This window comes from Pseudorca crassidens, chromosome 19 (genome assembly GCF_039906515.1).
Source record: "Pseudorca crassidens isolate mPseCra1 chromosome 19, mPseCra1.hap1, whole genome shotgun sequence".
Classification (NCBI taxonomy): domain Eukaryota; kingdom Metazoa; phylum Chordata; class Mammalia; order Artiodactyla; family Delphinidae; genus Pseudorca; species Pseudorca crassidens.
In genome coordinates, this window is record NC_090314.1 from 37,171,397 (window position 1) to 37,187,751 (window position 16,355).

Sequence of the window (16,355 nt, forward strand, 5' to 3'; positions counted from 1 at the left end):
CTTCTTGACTGGTTTGAGTGGTCAAGTGAGTTAGGAGGAAACCAGTTCTTTTAGTTGTATTTGGTTAAAGGTTATATAATTTACAAAGTGTGGTTTCAAAATTTTCAGCAGTGCTTAGGTACTCCTTGACAACTTTTTCACAACTTTAAAAAATTTGCCTCTTTATTCTTGTCTTCCTTGTATTTGCTTAAACAACAAATTCACATCAGCAAAGCATAACAGGTCTGGTAAAATAGAGAGTAATTCTACAAAATAATTTGTTGTATACCATTGTTTTTCTTAAATTTGAAATTCATTATACTGTGCAAAATAGAATGACCAAAAGTGTATTTTTTCATTAAAATGGAATACTTTCATCTTTACCAGTTCTGTGGCATGGGATATGGTTTATGGTTCTAAACCATAAGCATATAAAAGTATATACAACTAACATCTGTAAAATTTAGTTTTAAATTTTATGTTCTGATTAGCTTTGATACATGGTTTGGAAATGCACTAATTTTATTGCCTTCTTATTCAGCACTTATTTTAGAGGAGATTGCAATTGACTGTCATAATAAAGAAACTGAACAGAGGTTGCTTCAAGAAGCTCATGATTTGCACCTGTCTTCACTCCAGCTAGCTAAAAAAGCTTTTGGGGAATTTAATGTACAGACTGCAAAACACTATGGAAACCTTGGAAGACTTTATCAGTCAATGAGAAAATTTAAGGTTAGAAGCACATTTTACTATATTTTTCTCTCTCTAAATAATCTTAGGTAATAAAGTATAATCTTAAATAATAAGTAAATCTTAAATAATGCTTCTTTAGTAATCTTAAATAATAAGGTATACATTTATTATACTCCTATATTATTTCACATAAGAATTGAGAAAATGGCTAGTATAAAACGACGGGGGCTTCCCTGGTGGTGCAGTGGTTAAGAATCCACCTGCCAATGCAGGGGACGCGGGTTCAAGTCCTGGTCTGGGAAAATCCCACATGCCACGGAGCAGCTAAGCCCGTGAGCCACAACTACTGAAGCCTGCGCGCCTAGAGCCCATGCTCCGCAACAGGAGCAGCCACTGCAATGAGAAGCCTGCACACTGCAACGAAGAGTAGCCCCCTCTCGCCTCAACTAGAGAAAGCCCGCGCGCAGCAACAAAGGCCCACCGCAGCCAAAATTCATAAGTAAATAAATAATTTTTTTGAAAAAGACAGTCAAAATATAAATAAAATTCAAAAATACAGACCCTAGAAAAATAAATATATCAAACCATAAAGACTAAAACAGTTATTATAGTTAGACTTAAAACATAGCTCTTAGCTAGTAGTTTAAGTTAGACTTAAAACATAGCTCTTAGCTAGTAGTTTAAGTTAGACTTAAAACATAAGCTCTTAGATAGTAGTTTAAGTACAGCACTTAGCAGAATGCCTGCCACGTAATAGGTATGTAAGAAATATAAGATATTGCAAGTGTTATTAATTGTAGTGATGATAAAAATTTACTGAATTTAGTTCCCTTTTAGAATTTTGGGTCATAGATTCTTATTGTCCATTACAGGGTCACAATAAGGAAGGGATGAGAGTTGCTGCTTAAGACATTCATTTTTATCTAAAAATCAGTTTACACATTTCTCAATTAATCTGAATTTGGTTTGTTGGAATAAAAATTGTCAAAACTCCAAAAAATAAAATAAAGTGTACTTCTATGTAAAATAACATACTATAGTGTAGAGTTTCTTAACAAGGTTCAGTTAAATTTTAGAGTGTATTAACTGAAAGAAGAAATTTTCATTTTAGAATATTTTGATGTTAATTTCTTCTAACAATTTTTTATTACAAGGACAGGTTTTCTTTTGTCATTTTGGTATACAACACTATTACTTTCATCAGCTTGTGTGCACAGCTTCCCCAAACTAGTAAGGCTTCCCGTAGGCAACTTTTGGAAGAATATAGTGTGTTCTCTGATCAGATTACCTTATGCCATCCATAAGACGTCTTTGGCATTTAGAAGAATCTTACTCATGGGGTAAGAATTGTTGACATAAGAAAAACTATAATCTAATAGTTAATACACCTTAATTGTTTTTCAGGAAGCGGAAGAAATGCACATCAAAGCAATTCAGATTAAAGAGCAACTTCTTGGTCAAGAAGATTATGAAGTAGCCCTTTCAGTGGGACATCTGGCTTCTTTATATAATTATGACATGAATCAGTATGAAAATGCTGAGAAACTTTATCTGCGATCTATAGCAATTGGTATGTTACTTTAAAATTTTCTTAGTCAATTGATTAGAGATGAACGTGTCTTATATGTTGTATAGGGAAGTGTTATTATTAAGACTTAAATGAGTTTAGAGCTGCTAAGGATATCCAGAAACCACTCAGAAATCATCTGAAACATTTTGCTAAAGATTATTTATTGATGTTGAAGCCACTAGTAAGAAATATGACAGTAGGGTGTCAAGTAAAGGCAAAAGTAGTTATTTTTAAATATTTGTGTAAACACTACCCCCAGCCCATCCTCTCCCTTCTTCTGATTTTAACATAGACCCAGTTTGCCTGTTTTTTAACTTGATATAAATGAAATCATACAATGTATATTTTTATATGCCTGGTTTCTTTTGGTGAACATCAATTGTGAGATACATCTGTGTTGTTCATATCACTGTTGCTTGTTAATTTCCAGTGCTGTGTAATATTGTATTGGATTAGTATATCATTATTTAATCCATTTTACTGTTAATGGGTATTTGGAACATTTGAATTGTTTTCAGTTCAGCCCTATTACAAAATAAGATGCTGTGGTCATCATCTGAATGTTGTGCCTATTAAAACTCTTCCCCATTTTTATATTGACTTGTCTGTCATTTTCTTATTGGTTTATAGAAGTTCTTTATATACTTTGGATGTATCTGTTGGTTAAATGTGTTGCAGATAACTCTCACTCTACTGCTTCTTCCTTCCTTCCTCCCTCCCTCCCTCCCTTTCTTTCTTTTTTGATTGGTTGTACCGGGACTTAGTTGCAGCAGGCGGGCTCCTTAGTTGTGATGTGTGAACCCTGTCTTTTTTTAATTTTTTAAAATTTTTATTTATTTATTTATTTTTGGCTGCATTGGGTCTTTGTTGCTGCGTGCAGGCTTTCTCTAGTTGCGGCAAGTGGGGGCTACTCTTCGCTGCGGTGCATGGGCTTCTCATCGGGGTGGCTTCTCTTGTTGTGGAGCACAGGCTCTAGGCATGCCAGCTTCGGGAGTTGTGGCACGCAGGCTCAGCAGTTGTGGCTTGTGGGCTTCAGTAGTTGTGGCTCGCAGGCTCTAGAGCGCAGGCTCAGTAGTTGTGCATGGGCTAAGTTGCTCTGCGGCATGTGGGATCTTCCCGGACCAGGGCTTGAACCCGTGTCCCCTACATTGGCAGGCGGATTCTTAACCAAAGCACCACCAGGGAAGTCCACGTGCGAACTCTTGGTTGCAGCATGCATGTGGGATATAGTTCCCTAACCAGGGATCAAACCCGGGCCCCCTGCATTGGGAGCATGGAGTCTTAACCCACTGCGCCACCAGGAAAGTCCCTACTTCTTACTTCTTAATGGTGCCTTTCAAAGACCAGAAGTTCTTAGATATTAATGTAATCAAATATTGCTCTTTTCTTTTATGGTTAACACTTTTTGTATTCTGTTTAGGAAATCTTTTCCTACCCCAAAGTCATGGAGATACTCTTTTGGAAGATTATCTTCTGGAAACTTTATTTTACCATTCACATTTAGATCCACAGCCCTGAAATTGATTTTTGTTTATGGTGTAAGGTAGCAATCAAATCCCCCACCCCCTGCCTTTTTTTTCCTCCGTATGGATATACAGTTGACCAGGACCATTTTTTCAAAGGACTGTCCTTTCCCCTCTGCTGTGCTACCTTTGCCAATAAATCATATATTCATGTATGTGAGATTGCTCATTATCTGTAATATATTACCTTGCTCAATCCTGGAAGTCCCATATTTTCTGTGTATCTTTTTGCACAAATGTTCAGAGACATAAATATTTTATTTTCCCTTTTATACATAAAAGGTGGCAAACTCTTGGTACTTTTTTGTACTTCACTTTTTTTTTAACTCAACAGTATACCCTATAAATGACTCCATGTCAGTTCATAAAGAGCTGGGAGCTCCCTCCTCTGTTTATAGCTGCATAGTATGCCTTGAATGGATGTTCCATAGTTGAGTAGATGTTCCATAGTAGATTGAAACAAATCTTCATTTGTTTCTACTATTTCGCACTTATAAACAATGCTGTAATAAATAGCCTTGTGCATATGTATTTTTCTACTGTTGAAGGTGCTGCCATTCTTTAGATCTCTTTTAAGTCCTAGAGGTAGATTATGGTTAGGACTATGTTGGTGAATGCTGATAAAAGAATTGAATCTATTCCTTTTAAGGGAATAAAACGAAGCTACCTTATTTTAAAGAACTGAGCTTGTGTTGTGGAAACTACTTGTTATTTCATTATTTATTTGAGTTTTCTTTCTTTTTATGTTTACTTTCAGGGAAGAAACTTTTTGGTGAAGGCTACAGTGGACTAGAATATGATTACCGAGGTCTCATTAAACTTTACAACTCCGTTGGAAATTACGAGAAAGTGTTTGAATATCACAATGTTCTGTCTAACTGGAACCGGCTGCGAGATCGGCAGTATTCAGTGACCGATGCTCTTGAAGATGTCAACACCAGCCCCCAGTCCACTGAAGAAGTGGTGCAGTCCTTCCTGATTTCTCAGAATGTTGAGGGACCGAGCTGCTGAGGGAGGACCTCAGTTAACTAATTTACCTTTTCCCAGATTCCAGGGAATTCATACTGTGAAATCAAAATCATGTTGTTTTTTCGGGGCTGGAATTTGCATTGAAACACTGGTCCAGTCCATTGACCCTATTTGGGTGATCCCTATCTTGCAGAGTGTCCATAGGAATAAGCATATATTCAGTTATATTCAGCATGTACCGCATGTGTAAGTAATCTGGCCCATATTTTCAACCTAGTAGAACAAACAACAGGAATTTTTTTTTTCTTTTTAAAAAATAATTCATTTTGCAGAAAGCCTGAAAGAAAAATAGAACCCCTAAATAAAACTATTTAAGAGTTTAAAAGAGTTGCATTCTTATTATGTAAGGATGATTTTAACAACTTTTTAACATATAATTCTTCCTTGAGGAGGTATTCAATACTGTATTGTAAAGAAATTTTATGGGGAAAATCTTTATATGCAGTATAGAAAAGTTAACACAAGTACTAATAGAAGAGGGACATCCAGACTTAGGTTTGGCTACCTTACCCAGAGAAGTGGATACAACCACTCCAGAGCTCTGTTACAAGGGAAGGACTGTCAGATTCATCTGAACTGGACCAGTGTTGATCTGTAAGTAACAGGAAAGCTGATAAACCAGCAGTTCTAACTCTTTGGTTGTTTTGGTTTTGTTGTGTTTTTTTGGGGTACAAAAATGCAAGATGCTCTGATAGCGTTTGCTAACAGGACCAGGAGGATCTGAAAAGGACCAGCCTAATGTAGAAAGGGGTTATTTGGACCAGAAGCTTTAGATTATATTTTAGCCCCTGCCTATACTTTTATCAGTAGAATGATTTCATTTAGATGTATAATGAAAAGTGATCATGCAAAAGTTATATTCATGTAATAGACACCAAACTAGGGGAATTTGGCAATTTCAGTGGCATATTTTAGTCAAGGTACACAGATGGCAATGCCATAAGCAAGTCTATAAATATCTGCTGCAGCCATCTCCCTCATTTTAAATGTTACCCTAATAAGCAACACAGTTAGCAAGTATATTGGCTAAGAGTCATGAAATAGCTCATGTCCAGATGGGAATTATAGGTTACTGTGTGGTTTATGGGGATTAATGGAAAAATGAATTCCGAAAAACAGCAAGTCTTCTTAGAAATCCTTCATGTTTATGGTAAATAATAGTGCAACTAGGTCATTTTATTTGAAATTCAAGAGTCAAGTGGAAAGATTTCCCTAATGATTTATCTATTTCACTAACTTGTCTTTCTGTTTATTGGGTTTTGATTTTTTTTTTTAAGCCAGTCAGGTTATTTAATGTTGAGGTAATATTCAAATTTGAGAAGTTGTGACATGTAGCAATCCAAGAAACAAAAAAGGTCTTTTGCTGTTACCTCAGTTCTTATTATAGTGGCCTATTTGGTGCCTCTATAGTTAAGAATCAGGGTTTTTCCCCCCTATTTTCAGGGGTTCATGACTTGGCTGTTAGAGATGTTGCTCCTGGCTAATGCTGGGAGTGGTCTGTGGGTGAGTGGATGTGTGCTGAATTTTGGTTTTCTTTTAACAGGCATGTTGGGGTGGGAGGGGGAAAAAATCTAAACTGTCCACCACATTGACTACAGAAAAAGTAATTGGAGATTCCAGATAAATTTGATTTTAAACACTTTTTTGGACTTCCTAAGTACAACCTTGTTTAAAACTGTTATTTGCCGTCTTGTTAGTTATGAGCCGGTGTTTTTAAGTCCCCAAGTGGGCATTGACTAGGGGAGGTACCTAAAGAGATGAAGCAAGCCCAGACCCTAAGATTATAGCTATGTGATTTTGAAACCTGGGTTTAATCCTCAAATTGAATTATTTTTAATTTTGAAAAGAGTACATTGGCACACCTGCACCTCCCCCTTCCAGTTTATTACAATCTAATGCCAAGAGGCACCTCTTTATTAATTACCAAATAGTCTGTGTGACCAAGGACTAACATTTTTAAGTTACTCAGCTCTATCCTCATGGGCCTATATATTTAATACCTCCAAAGATACTTTAAGGATAGGCTTTGTACACTTTTGTTGGTTATTTAGAGTCCTGTGGTATGTTTGTGGTATAGGAATGTCATGGTAAATTGTTTTTCAATAAATATTTTGAAACTTATGTTTTCATATGAAGTTTTTTTTTTAATCTATATTTTTGGTTTTGTGCACATATAGCATTTCCTAGGATAAAATCAAGCAAATGACTTAAGGCCTCATCTTCTCTAATTCAGTCTGAACTCAGCTTAGCTCACTCAGTGATAAAGCAACATGATATTTAGAAGCCTAGGATCACAGGGTGATAATATTAAACAGCTGCCAGTTTTTCTTAAAAAAAAAAAGTCATTATTGGTAGTTCCCCCTTATTGCCACTGCTTTAATGTAGTTTTCTGTAAATCCATATACTTTGACTTAATGCAGACACTCTAGGTTGAGAAGAGAAATTGCCAGTTTCTGTTAGTGATATAACTTAATGTGCTATTATTTCTGGTTTTAATGAAGAATAATACCCTAATAATTTTTAAGTGTGTGATTTATCCTTTCAGTAGGGATGTTTAGGATAAGTTAGGGAGGTAAATATCATCATGATTTTTGGGGTTAGACAAAATCTCAAAGCAAAGAATAAAATTACCTCACAATAGCCAGTTGCTTGCACAAACTTTTTATATATGGTGGGGTTGTGTGTCAGAAATCCTAGACCAACTTAAAAGATTTTTCTGGAAGTTCAGCAAAGTAATATTAAATAAGGGGCCTTTGGTCTCATCCTTTCCTGGCTTTCATTTTTTCTCTCTTACCCAGTCTTTTGGCTAAAGTTTGGTGCTACTCAAGTTGGGTGCATCAGGGAGCCCCGTAACATTCGTGAGCCACACAGGTGGTCGGTCACTCCTACGTTCAGTTTAGGAGAGCCAGTTGGGTTTTTTAGACCATAATTTTTATGGGTCCCCAAAGCTGACTTTGCCTGAAGCATTAAGACCCTTATTATCATCAAATTTTGCCTCTGTTCAGCAAAAAATGAACTCATTATTGCTTTGGGGTAATCCCCACACAGGTGTGCTTTCACTTGTGAAAATGAAAGATTTGACAAAGACCTTTGTTCTTAGCCTGTTAGAGAAGGGTTCATAATATTGTGAAAACCAGGTCCAGCGGCTGCAATCATAAATAATGAGAGTGCCATCTGGCTGCGCCTTATAGTGCAGACAGAATGCTGAACAGTAAACACATGCCTAGAACATGATTGAAGCTTTTGGCCATACTTTACAGATTGAAAGATTGGTTTGCTGAGTAGCAGGTAGAGGCTTTCACCGCTATCCAAAAGTAGAGCGTTCCCATGAAACCTCTTTAAGCCAAAACAGGTGAACAGCAGAGAGGCAGTTACCTTAGGACATGTCTTGCTAATGGATGCACAAAATAAATTGAGATAATGCACAGAAACTGGCACAGTTGTGGCTTGAAGCTGAGATACTGAGCGTAGTTCTAGGGGAGGAGCTTGGCAGTGCCACTCTCGCTCAGGGTGCCACTGCCTCTATAACAGCTGTCTGCAAAACAAGCGCTGCATGCTAATTTTGCTTTTCACCTTTTTTCGTAAGAGTGAAGATCCTTTTGGATTTTTTTCGGTTAGCAAAAACAGGTGCTAATGTAGGTCTTTCATAAAAGCAGAGTAGCATAAAGTGAACTTTCAGAAAGCAGAGGATACCTGTATTAACTGCTACTCAGTTTTGTTGGTTTTTTTCCCCTGAATTTGTAGCCTTGCTGCTTCCAAACTGTTCTTTTTCTGGATGGCAAAGTTACTACTGGAAAAATACTTATTTATAAGTAAAAACGTTTTTAAGAGTTTTATTTTTGCTTTAAGAATTAACATGTATATTTCACCTCTTGGCTTTGGAGGACCTCAGTTCTTGCTAGAAAATTCCTTTTTTTATCTGACATTTGAATTAATCTCCAGCTTGAACACTAGTAGTTGTATTGTCCACAGATCTCAGGAATGTTTTAGGCAGAAAACTGGTTTTACCCTGTTGGTGATCTGAAGGAGTGTGCTTTGGCATTTTTTAAAATAATGCTATTCTTTAATTACAGTCCTAGGCATCTATAGCATGAGTGGCCTTAGTGAGTTTTTTGAAGTGCACATTTTTTTTTCAAAAGTAAAATTTAAGATTAAAAATATATGCTATATATAGGTATCTAGAAAACTTGGTTTGTGGTGCACAAGTGTTGGATCACTAAATAACTTTGCAGGTACCATTTGTGTAACATTACTCATTTCTGTAGATTTCTTTTATGGGAAGATATGTTGCCATGGTAACTAAAACTTTTCAATTTAGTTCCACTTTTATGATGTGAATGAATGCTATGTTTTATTAAATATTACCAGGTCAGTACTATTTTTATACTTTACTAAGCAACAGGGGATTTTAGTTTAATAGACTCAAAAATCTCTTAATGAAACAAAAGCAAATCACTGTCAATTCTTTACATGAAAATCCCCACTAATAGTGCCACAGTAATTTCTATAGAAATACCTAAGGTCATTGATAGATTTTTTAAAGGCAGTTAATTCTTCATTGTGTCAGAATGACCTTTCATGTCATCCTTATCACAAACTTGTAGTGCCCACCATTATTTGTAACCATTAAACCATACTAAGTATGTTTGTAATCAGCATTGTGATATATTCTGTACTTGTATTGCTAAAAATGAATTATTGACTTAATAAATATAGTGTTCCTGCATTCATAGTGTATCTGTTTCCAATTTAGTTGTGCTCACTTTTGGTTGGGACTTGGGATTGTTGAAACATCACAGACTTTTTATTAGAGAACAGTGTGAGAGAAACTGTTGGAACTAGAACAACAGTGTTCTTGCTCAACAAAAGTGAGCTGTGTGGCAGAGAAGACACATGGTAACAGCATCTGGAGATGGTGCTCGTGAAAGTACTTTGGAAACGATAAGCACTGCATTAATGCAGGGGACTTTCTGATCTTTACAGAATTAATCACACCACTCTTTTCCCTAGTCTTCTAACTCTAAAAGGCTGAGAATGGGTGATGAGACCTGGTGAAGTTCTGCTGGTGACAATGGAGAAAACCCTGGGTGTGGGTTAGGGTTCAAGCCCTGCCTGTCAACAGTAGGAATTTGAGATATGTCATTATAAGCCTCTTTGTGTTTTATTTCCTCCTATGAATGGCGGGGTCACATTAGGTCTTTTTAAAAATCCACCATGAAACAGCATGAATCTAAAGCACTCAGGAAATGAAACGCGATTTTAAAAGATTACAAAGAAAATTGATCAACATTTAGACAAAATCCCACCTGCACTTGGAATAGTCAGCACTGACTTCGTCACCTGCCACCTTTAGTGATAATGAACTTTTTTTTTTTGTCTGCGCTGTGCGACTTGCAGGATCTTAGTTCCCCGACCAGGGATTGAACCCAGCCCTCCACAGTGAAAGCATGGAGTCCTAACCGCTGGACCACCAGGGAGTTCCCTGGTGATACTGAATTTAAATTTTTTTCCTTTCACATCTCCATGACTTTGAACATGCTATTTCCTCTGTTGTATGGAATGCCATTTCTTGTATAAAATCTCCCTCATCGAGCTGAAAGGACAAGGGAAGCTTTCCCTTAAAGCTTGAGTTGCCACTTCTTGGTACTTATGCAGCATTTTATTTAAAGCTTTGTTAAAGCCATTGTCATGATCATATGTACACCCGCGTTCATAGCAGCATTATTCGCAATAGCCAAAAGGTGGAAGTAATCCAAATGTCCATCAATGGATGAACGCATAAAAAATGGATAAAAATGTGGTACATACATACAATGGAATGTTCTTCAGCCTTAAACAGGAAGGGAATTCTGATGCATGCTACAACATGGATGAACTTTGAGGGCATTATGCTAACTGATATAAGCCAGTCACAAAAGGGAGAGGAGAGCGAGTAAATACTGGATGGTTCCACTTACATGAGCTATCTAGAGGAGTCAGAAAGTAGAAGAGTGGTTGTCAAGGCTGGAGGGGAGGAAAATGGGGAGAGGCTGCTTAATGGGTGTAGTAGAGTTTCAGTTTTGCAAGATGAGAGTTCCGGAGATCAGTTGCACAACAATGAATATAATTAACAGTACTGTGCACTTAAAAATAGTTAAGATGGTTAAGTTTTATGAGTTCCCACAATTTTAAAAAATTTCTGGACAACTGCATAAAATAGTTAAGCCGGACAGGATATATAAAGTTTGAAAAGAATGTGATCACTTCCAGACAGTACCTTATTTTTTTTTAAAGGAGGGTTTTTTAAATATATAAATTTATTTATTTATTTATGGCTGCATTGGGTCTTCGTTGCGGTGCGCGAGCTTCTCATTGCGGTGGCTGCTCTTGTTGCAGAGCACGGGCTCTAGGCGCACGGGCTTCAGTAGCTGTGGCTCGTGGGCTCTAGAGTCCAGGCTCAGTAGTTGTGGTGCATGGGCTTAGTTGCTCCGCGGCATGTGGGATCTTCCTGGACCAGGGCTCCAACTCGTGTCCCCTGCATTGGCAGGCAGATTCTTAAACACTGCACCACAGGGAAGTCCTGGATTATTTTAAATCAAATCCAAGAATCATTGTTTTGTCTAGAAATATTTTACTGTTTATCTTTAAAATATAAAGACTTTAAAAATACGTAGGGCTTCCCTGGTGGCGCAGTGGTTGAGAGTCCGCCTGCCGATGCAGGGGACACGGGTTCGTGCCCTGGTCCGAGAAGATCCTACATGCCACGGAGCGGCTGGGCCTGTGAGCCATGGCCGCTGAGCCTGCGCGTCCGGAGCCTGTGCTCCACAACGGGAGAGGCCACAGCAGTGAGAAGCCCGCGTACTGCAAAAAAAAAAAAAAAAATATATATATATATATATATATATATAACTCCAGGGACTTCCCTGGTGGTCCAGTGGTTAAGACTCCATGCTTCCACTGTAGCGGGCAGGGGTTCAAACTCTGGTCGGGGAACTAAGATCCCTCATGCCATGCAGCATGGCCAAAAAAAATTAAAAACCTTATATATATATCTCCAAAATACTATTACCGCACTTAAGAAATATTAACTTATCCTTTTATATCATCAAATTTGTCAGCCCATGTTCAATTTCCCTGAATGTTTCAGAAACGTTTTTGTAGAACTGGTTTGTTCCAATCAGGGTGCAAACATGGTCCTCTTATGTCCTTTGGTCATAGTTCTTCAATCTCTTTTAATTTTTAGATTTTCTCTTCCTCTTTTTTCCCCCCTTTGAAGTTTATATATTAAAGTAACTGGTTTGTTTGTTCTGTGAATTTTCACATCTTCAAGAGTTTGCTGATTCTGTCCCCATGGTATCATTTAATGTGCTCCTCAGTCCCTTGTATTTCCTATGAGCTGGTAATAGAGCTAGAAATCTAATCAGATTCAGTTTCAAATTTTTTGCAAACATACTGCTTAGCTGGAGGCCCATAATGTCTGGTTACAGTATTTTGCTTTATGATGTCAAGATTAATCTGTGAATTCAGATGTTGTCTTCTGTTTAACTTGACTATTAAGTTTTTAATATCAATAATTATTTTTCATTTTAAAATTTTCATTTGGTTCTTTTTAGAATCTGTATACTCTTTTCCTATCATATCCTGTTTTGTTATTGTATATCTTTTTCTCCTTTTTCATTAAAACCCAACTCTACATGAACAGACAGATCAATAGACCAGAACAGAAAGTTCAGAAATAGACCCAAGTAAGTCAGGAACTTAATATATAAGGATGACATTTCAAAACAGTGTAGAAAAGGTGGATTTTTCCCTTATATGTTATATCCTATAAATACATTCCCACATGCGCAAGGATAACCATTTAGCCACCTGAAAAATATATATATTGGAATCCTATTACACAACTTAAATCAAAATAAATTTCAGATAGACCAAAGATTTAAATGTAAAAACTGAAATCCTAGTGCTAGAAGAAGGAAAGATAGAATTTTAAATATTCTCTGAGTGAGGAAGACCTTTCGAAGTCATAAAGAAGCCTTAAAAGAAAAGACTGATAATTTAACTATATAAAAATAGGAAATGTCTGCCCGCACAAAGAAAAAAAATTGTAAAGTCAAAACCCAGGAGTACTGGATGTGGAGTCAGGAGACCTGGAAAGCCCATCTCTCAATTCAGCTGTGGTAGCCCCTAAGGCCCTCCTTTCTTCTCTGTAATGGGGCAGAATCTCCCTCACAAGTTTGACATGAAGGTCCGAGGAGAATGGATGCAAAGCACTTTGCCATCTCTCCTGAGTCATAGCATTTGCCGCAGTGTTATTACGAAGAGAAGACGGCCAGGAGACTCTGGTAGCCTGGGGTGGGCGTGGGTCAGGTAGCAGTTAATCATTACATCTGTGGTCAGGAGACTCTTCTGTTTGAGACTTTAGGGAAAGTATCCATTATTCACTAGGACAGGAGCCATCAGTGAGGCATGTTCCTCAGGGTGAGCCTATCCACAGGCAGCTTAGGTCAAGGTGTGGTTTGGGGTTTCCACCAAGGCTCCCCACCCCCAAATAACCTCCCCCACCCACTATTTCTGGTGTTCCCAAGTCCACCTTAGAGATATCGTTACTAAGAAAATACAGCCGATCCTAGGAGAAGTCATACATTGGGTCTTGTGTGTTACTGACATTTTGTGGGAAGTGAGCATGTTGGCTGAGAGCAGGTGGAACGTGTGTCCTTGGTGTGTGGTATGTGTACTGGCCTGGGGTCATCAGGTCTGAATTCTCGTCCCCCTTCTGGCATTGACTTCCTTCTCAACCTTGGAGAAGTAACCTTTCCTCTTGGGCCTCTTTTATCCCCTCTGAACCAGGTGGTGTTTGGGTGAAAGGTCTATTTTGGTTCATTTATTCATTAAATCATTCATTCATCAAATGTGTGTTAAGTGCCTGCTACATGCTGGGTACTATTGTAATTACTTGGGAAGAACATTCCAGACAGAGGAAACAGCCAGTGAAAAAGCCCTCAGGCCGGAGTATGCTTGACAGGTATGAGAAAAGCAAGGATGAGGGCAGAGAGGCAACAGAATGGACAGGGATAGATCATCGAGGGCCTTGCAGGCCCTCGCAAAGACTGGCTTTTAACATGCATGAGGGAAAAAGCTTTTGGAAGGTTTTGCTTGCTTGTTTGTTTTAATACATTATTTTCAGAGAAGTTTTAGGTTCACAGAAAAATTGAGCAGGAGGTACACAGATTTCCTGTATACTGCCATCCCCACACGTGCACAGCCTTTCCCATTACCCACATCCCCCATGAGGGGGTAGATTGATTACAACTGATGAAACCTGCATGGCTACAACATAATCACCCAGCGTCCATAATTTACATTAGGGTTCACTCTTGGTGTTGCACATTCTATGGGTCTGGACAAATGTATAATGACATGTATCCACGATTCTAGAATCGTATAGGGTATTTTCACTGCCCTAAAAAGCCTCTGTGCTGTTGGAGGGTTTTGAGCAGAGCAATGTCATGTGATCTGCCTTTTTAGAATTCTGAGATCCTACTGAATTTGAGGAAGGAGTTAAGGAGCCTCCAAAACGAAGCCTCACCTGTTGCCCATTTTGCTTTCAGGCCTCCTGATTGTCCTCAAGGCTGGTAGGAAGCTCCCCCATTTCCTCCTGGTCTCCATCTCTTTCCACGGGAAGAAGAAGGCTGTAGAGTTCCATATTTCCTCTAGGTGGCGGTGCTGCCTCGCACACAGGGTTCACCTTCTTCTGTTCCGTTCCCCAGACAGCCAGCCCTTTCCCTGGGACTTGTCAGTGAAATCTCTCAGAGTGGAGAAAATTGGAGAGCCCCCAGTCGTCAGGGTTACCCTCCAGCCTGCTTGCCCTTCTCTCACAAATCCTCCCTGCTTTTTTTAAAAAACTTAATTCTTATTTTATGTTGGAGTATAGTTGATTTACAATGTTGTGTTTGTTTCAGGTGTACAGCAAAGTGATTCAATTATACATATGCATATACCCATTCTTTTTCAGATTCTTTTCCCATATAAAATCCTCCCTGCTTTGTCAGGACTGTCAGGAACACCCAGTAAGGCTGATCCCAGGCCCCTGCCTTAGCCTCTCATTTTGCTTCTGGGAGGCAATGGGTACCAGGAACAAAGAAGCAGCTGGGGCTGCCACCTCCTTCCCTATTTATGCTTCCCTGTACTTGGTCTTCAAGTCTAGACTGATACTCATTTTAACATTTTAAATCTTTGATGATATTCACTCCTGAGTACAAATTGAGAGAGGAAAGGAAAAAGGGTCACACACATTTGTTCTGGTCCCTTCCGCTCCAGCCCATACTGGGCACTGTATGTTGCTGCCGCTAGCAGAGTCCTGATTCTTCTGTGTTCTTGGAATACAATTGGACGGGCTTCTCCTCCTGGAATTGACCTCCATCCACATGGCCTTTCTAGCTAGAAACAATGTACCACCTTCACTTTCTCCCCTTCCCTTCCTTTCTCATCTCCCACTTCTGTCACCAAAAACTGTCAACTTTACCTTAGTCTCACAAATTCACTCCTCCCCCATTCATGCACAGCTTCATTGCATTTGTATATACCCTAAGGATAACAAATACTAAAGGCTAAAAGGATCAAAAGGTGATAGAAAGGAAGTGAAGAAGGCCAGTGTGTAAGGCAACCGGGAGGGTGGGGACTGTGGTGAACTGGAAAGAGTATCAGTGAAACCTGAGCCCCATGTGTGTCTCAGCCCCAGCCAGGTGTGGTCATTTGAGAAGACAGGTCCAAGTGTGGCCGGTTTTTTAAACTGCTATTGTTTATAATGTGAAATGTACCAAGTTAATATTGGCAACTGACTTTCTTTATAAAAATGTTTTAAACAAGTAGACCACCACAAGGGGCAAACAAAACACATCAGTGGTCTGAATTCAGCACATGGGCTGCCAATTTTGGACCACAGGTTTGAACCAACATCCTAGCTAAGACTTTTTTTTTTAATTTTTAAAAATTGAAATACAGTTGATTTACAATATCGTGTTAGTTTCAGGTGTACAGCACAGTGGTTCAGTTATACATATGTATGCTATTCTTCAGATTCTCTTCCCTTATAGCTTATTACATAATATTGAGTATAGTTCCTAGCTAAGACTATTAATATGGTTACTTCTTTGGTCTCCTGCCTCTACTCTCTCTCACTTCCGTGCACTTTGCCTGATAACCGAGTCACACCAGCTCATTCCTGGCATCTCCCTTCTCACTGTCCCCCCGCTAACTTTCCCACGAGATCAAGGGCAGATGATTTAGGCAGGCGCCAGTTATCACTCTCTGACTTACCCCAGGCCCGTTCCACTCCCACCTGTGCTCTTCCCTGGCAAACACATCAGTGCCTGTGTTACCTCCCCTGAGGTCTTCCCCAGGCACCTGTGTCACCCCGTTGTAATGTCTATTTACATGTATCTCCACCCAGACTGATGGTCCTTGACACAGTGACCACCTTAGCCAAGTCAAACTGTATTAAGGATGTTTATTTCCTTGCCCCATTTATACATAATTAAGACCTGAGCGTCCTTTTGACAGAGACAATTTCTTCTTTCCCC

General features: G+C 38.8%; 1 protein-coding gene across 2 annotated transcripts in view; it reads left to right on the forward strand.

Annotated features, from left to right (window-relative positions):
* Window positions 1-9,520, forward strand: part of APPBP2 (amyloid beta precursor protein binding protein 2) — a 70,938-nt gene extending 61,418 nt beyond the window's left edge. For both annotated transcript variants that reach the window (XM_067714916.1, XM_067714915.1), the window contains 3 exons: window positions 521-711; window positions 2,077-2,242; window positions 4,523-9,520. In XM_067714916.1, the coding sequence (XP_067571017.1) occupies window positions 521-711; window positions 2,077-2,242; window positions 4,523-4,776 (611 nt within the window). In that variant the 3' untranslated portion in view covers window positions 4,777-9,520. The remainder of the gene's footprint in view (window positions 1-520; window positions 712-2,076; window positions 2,243-4,522) is intronic.
* Window positions 9,521-16,355: the final 6,835 nt, after the last annotated feature.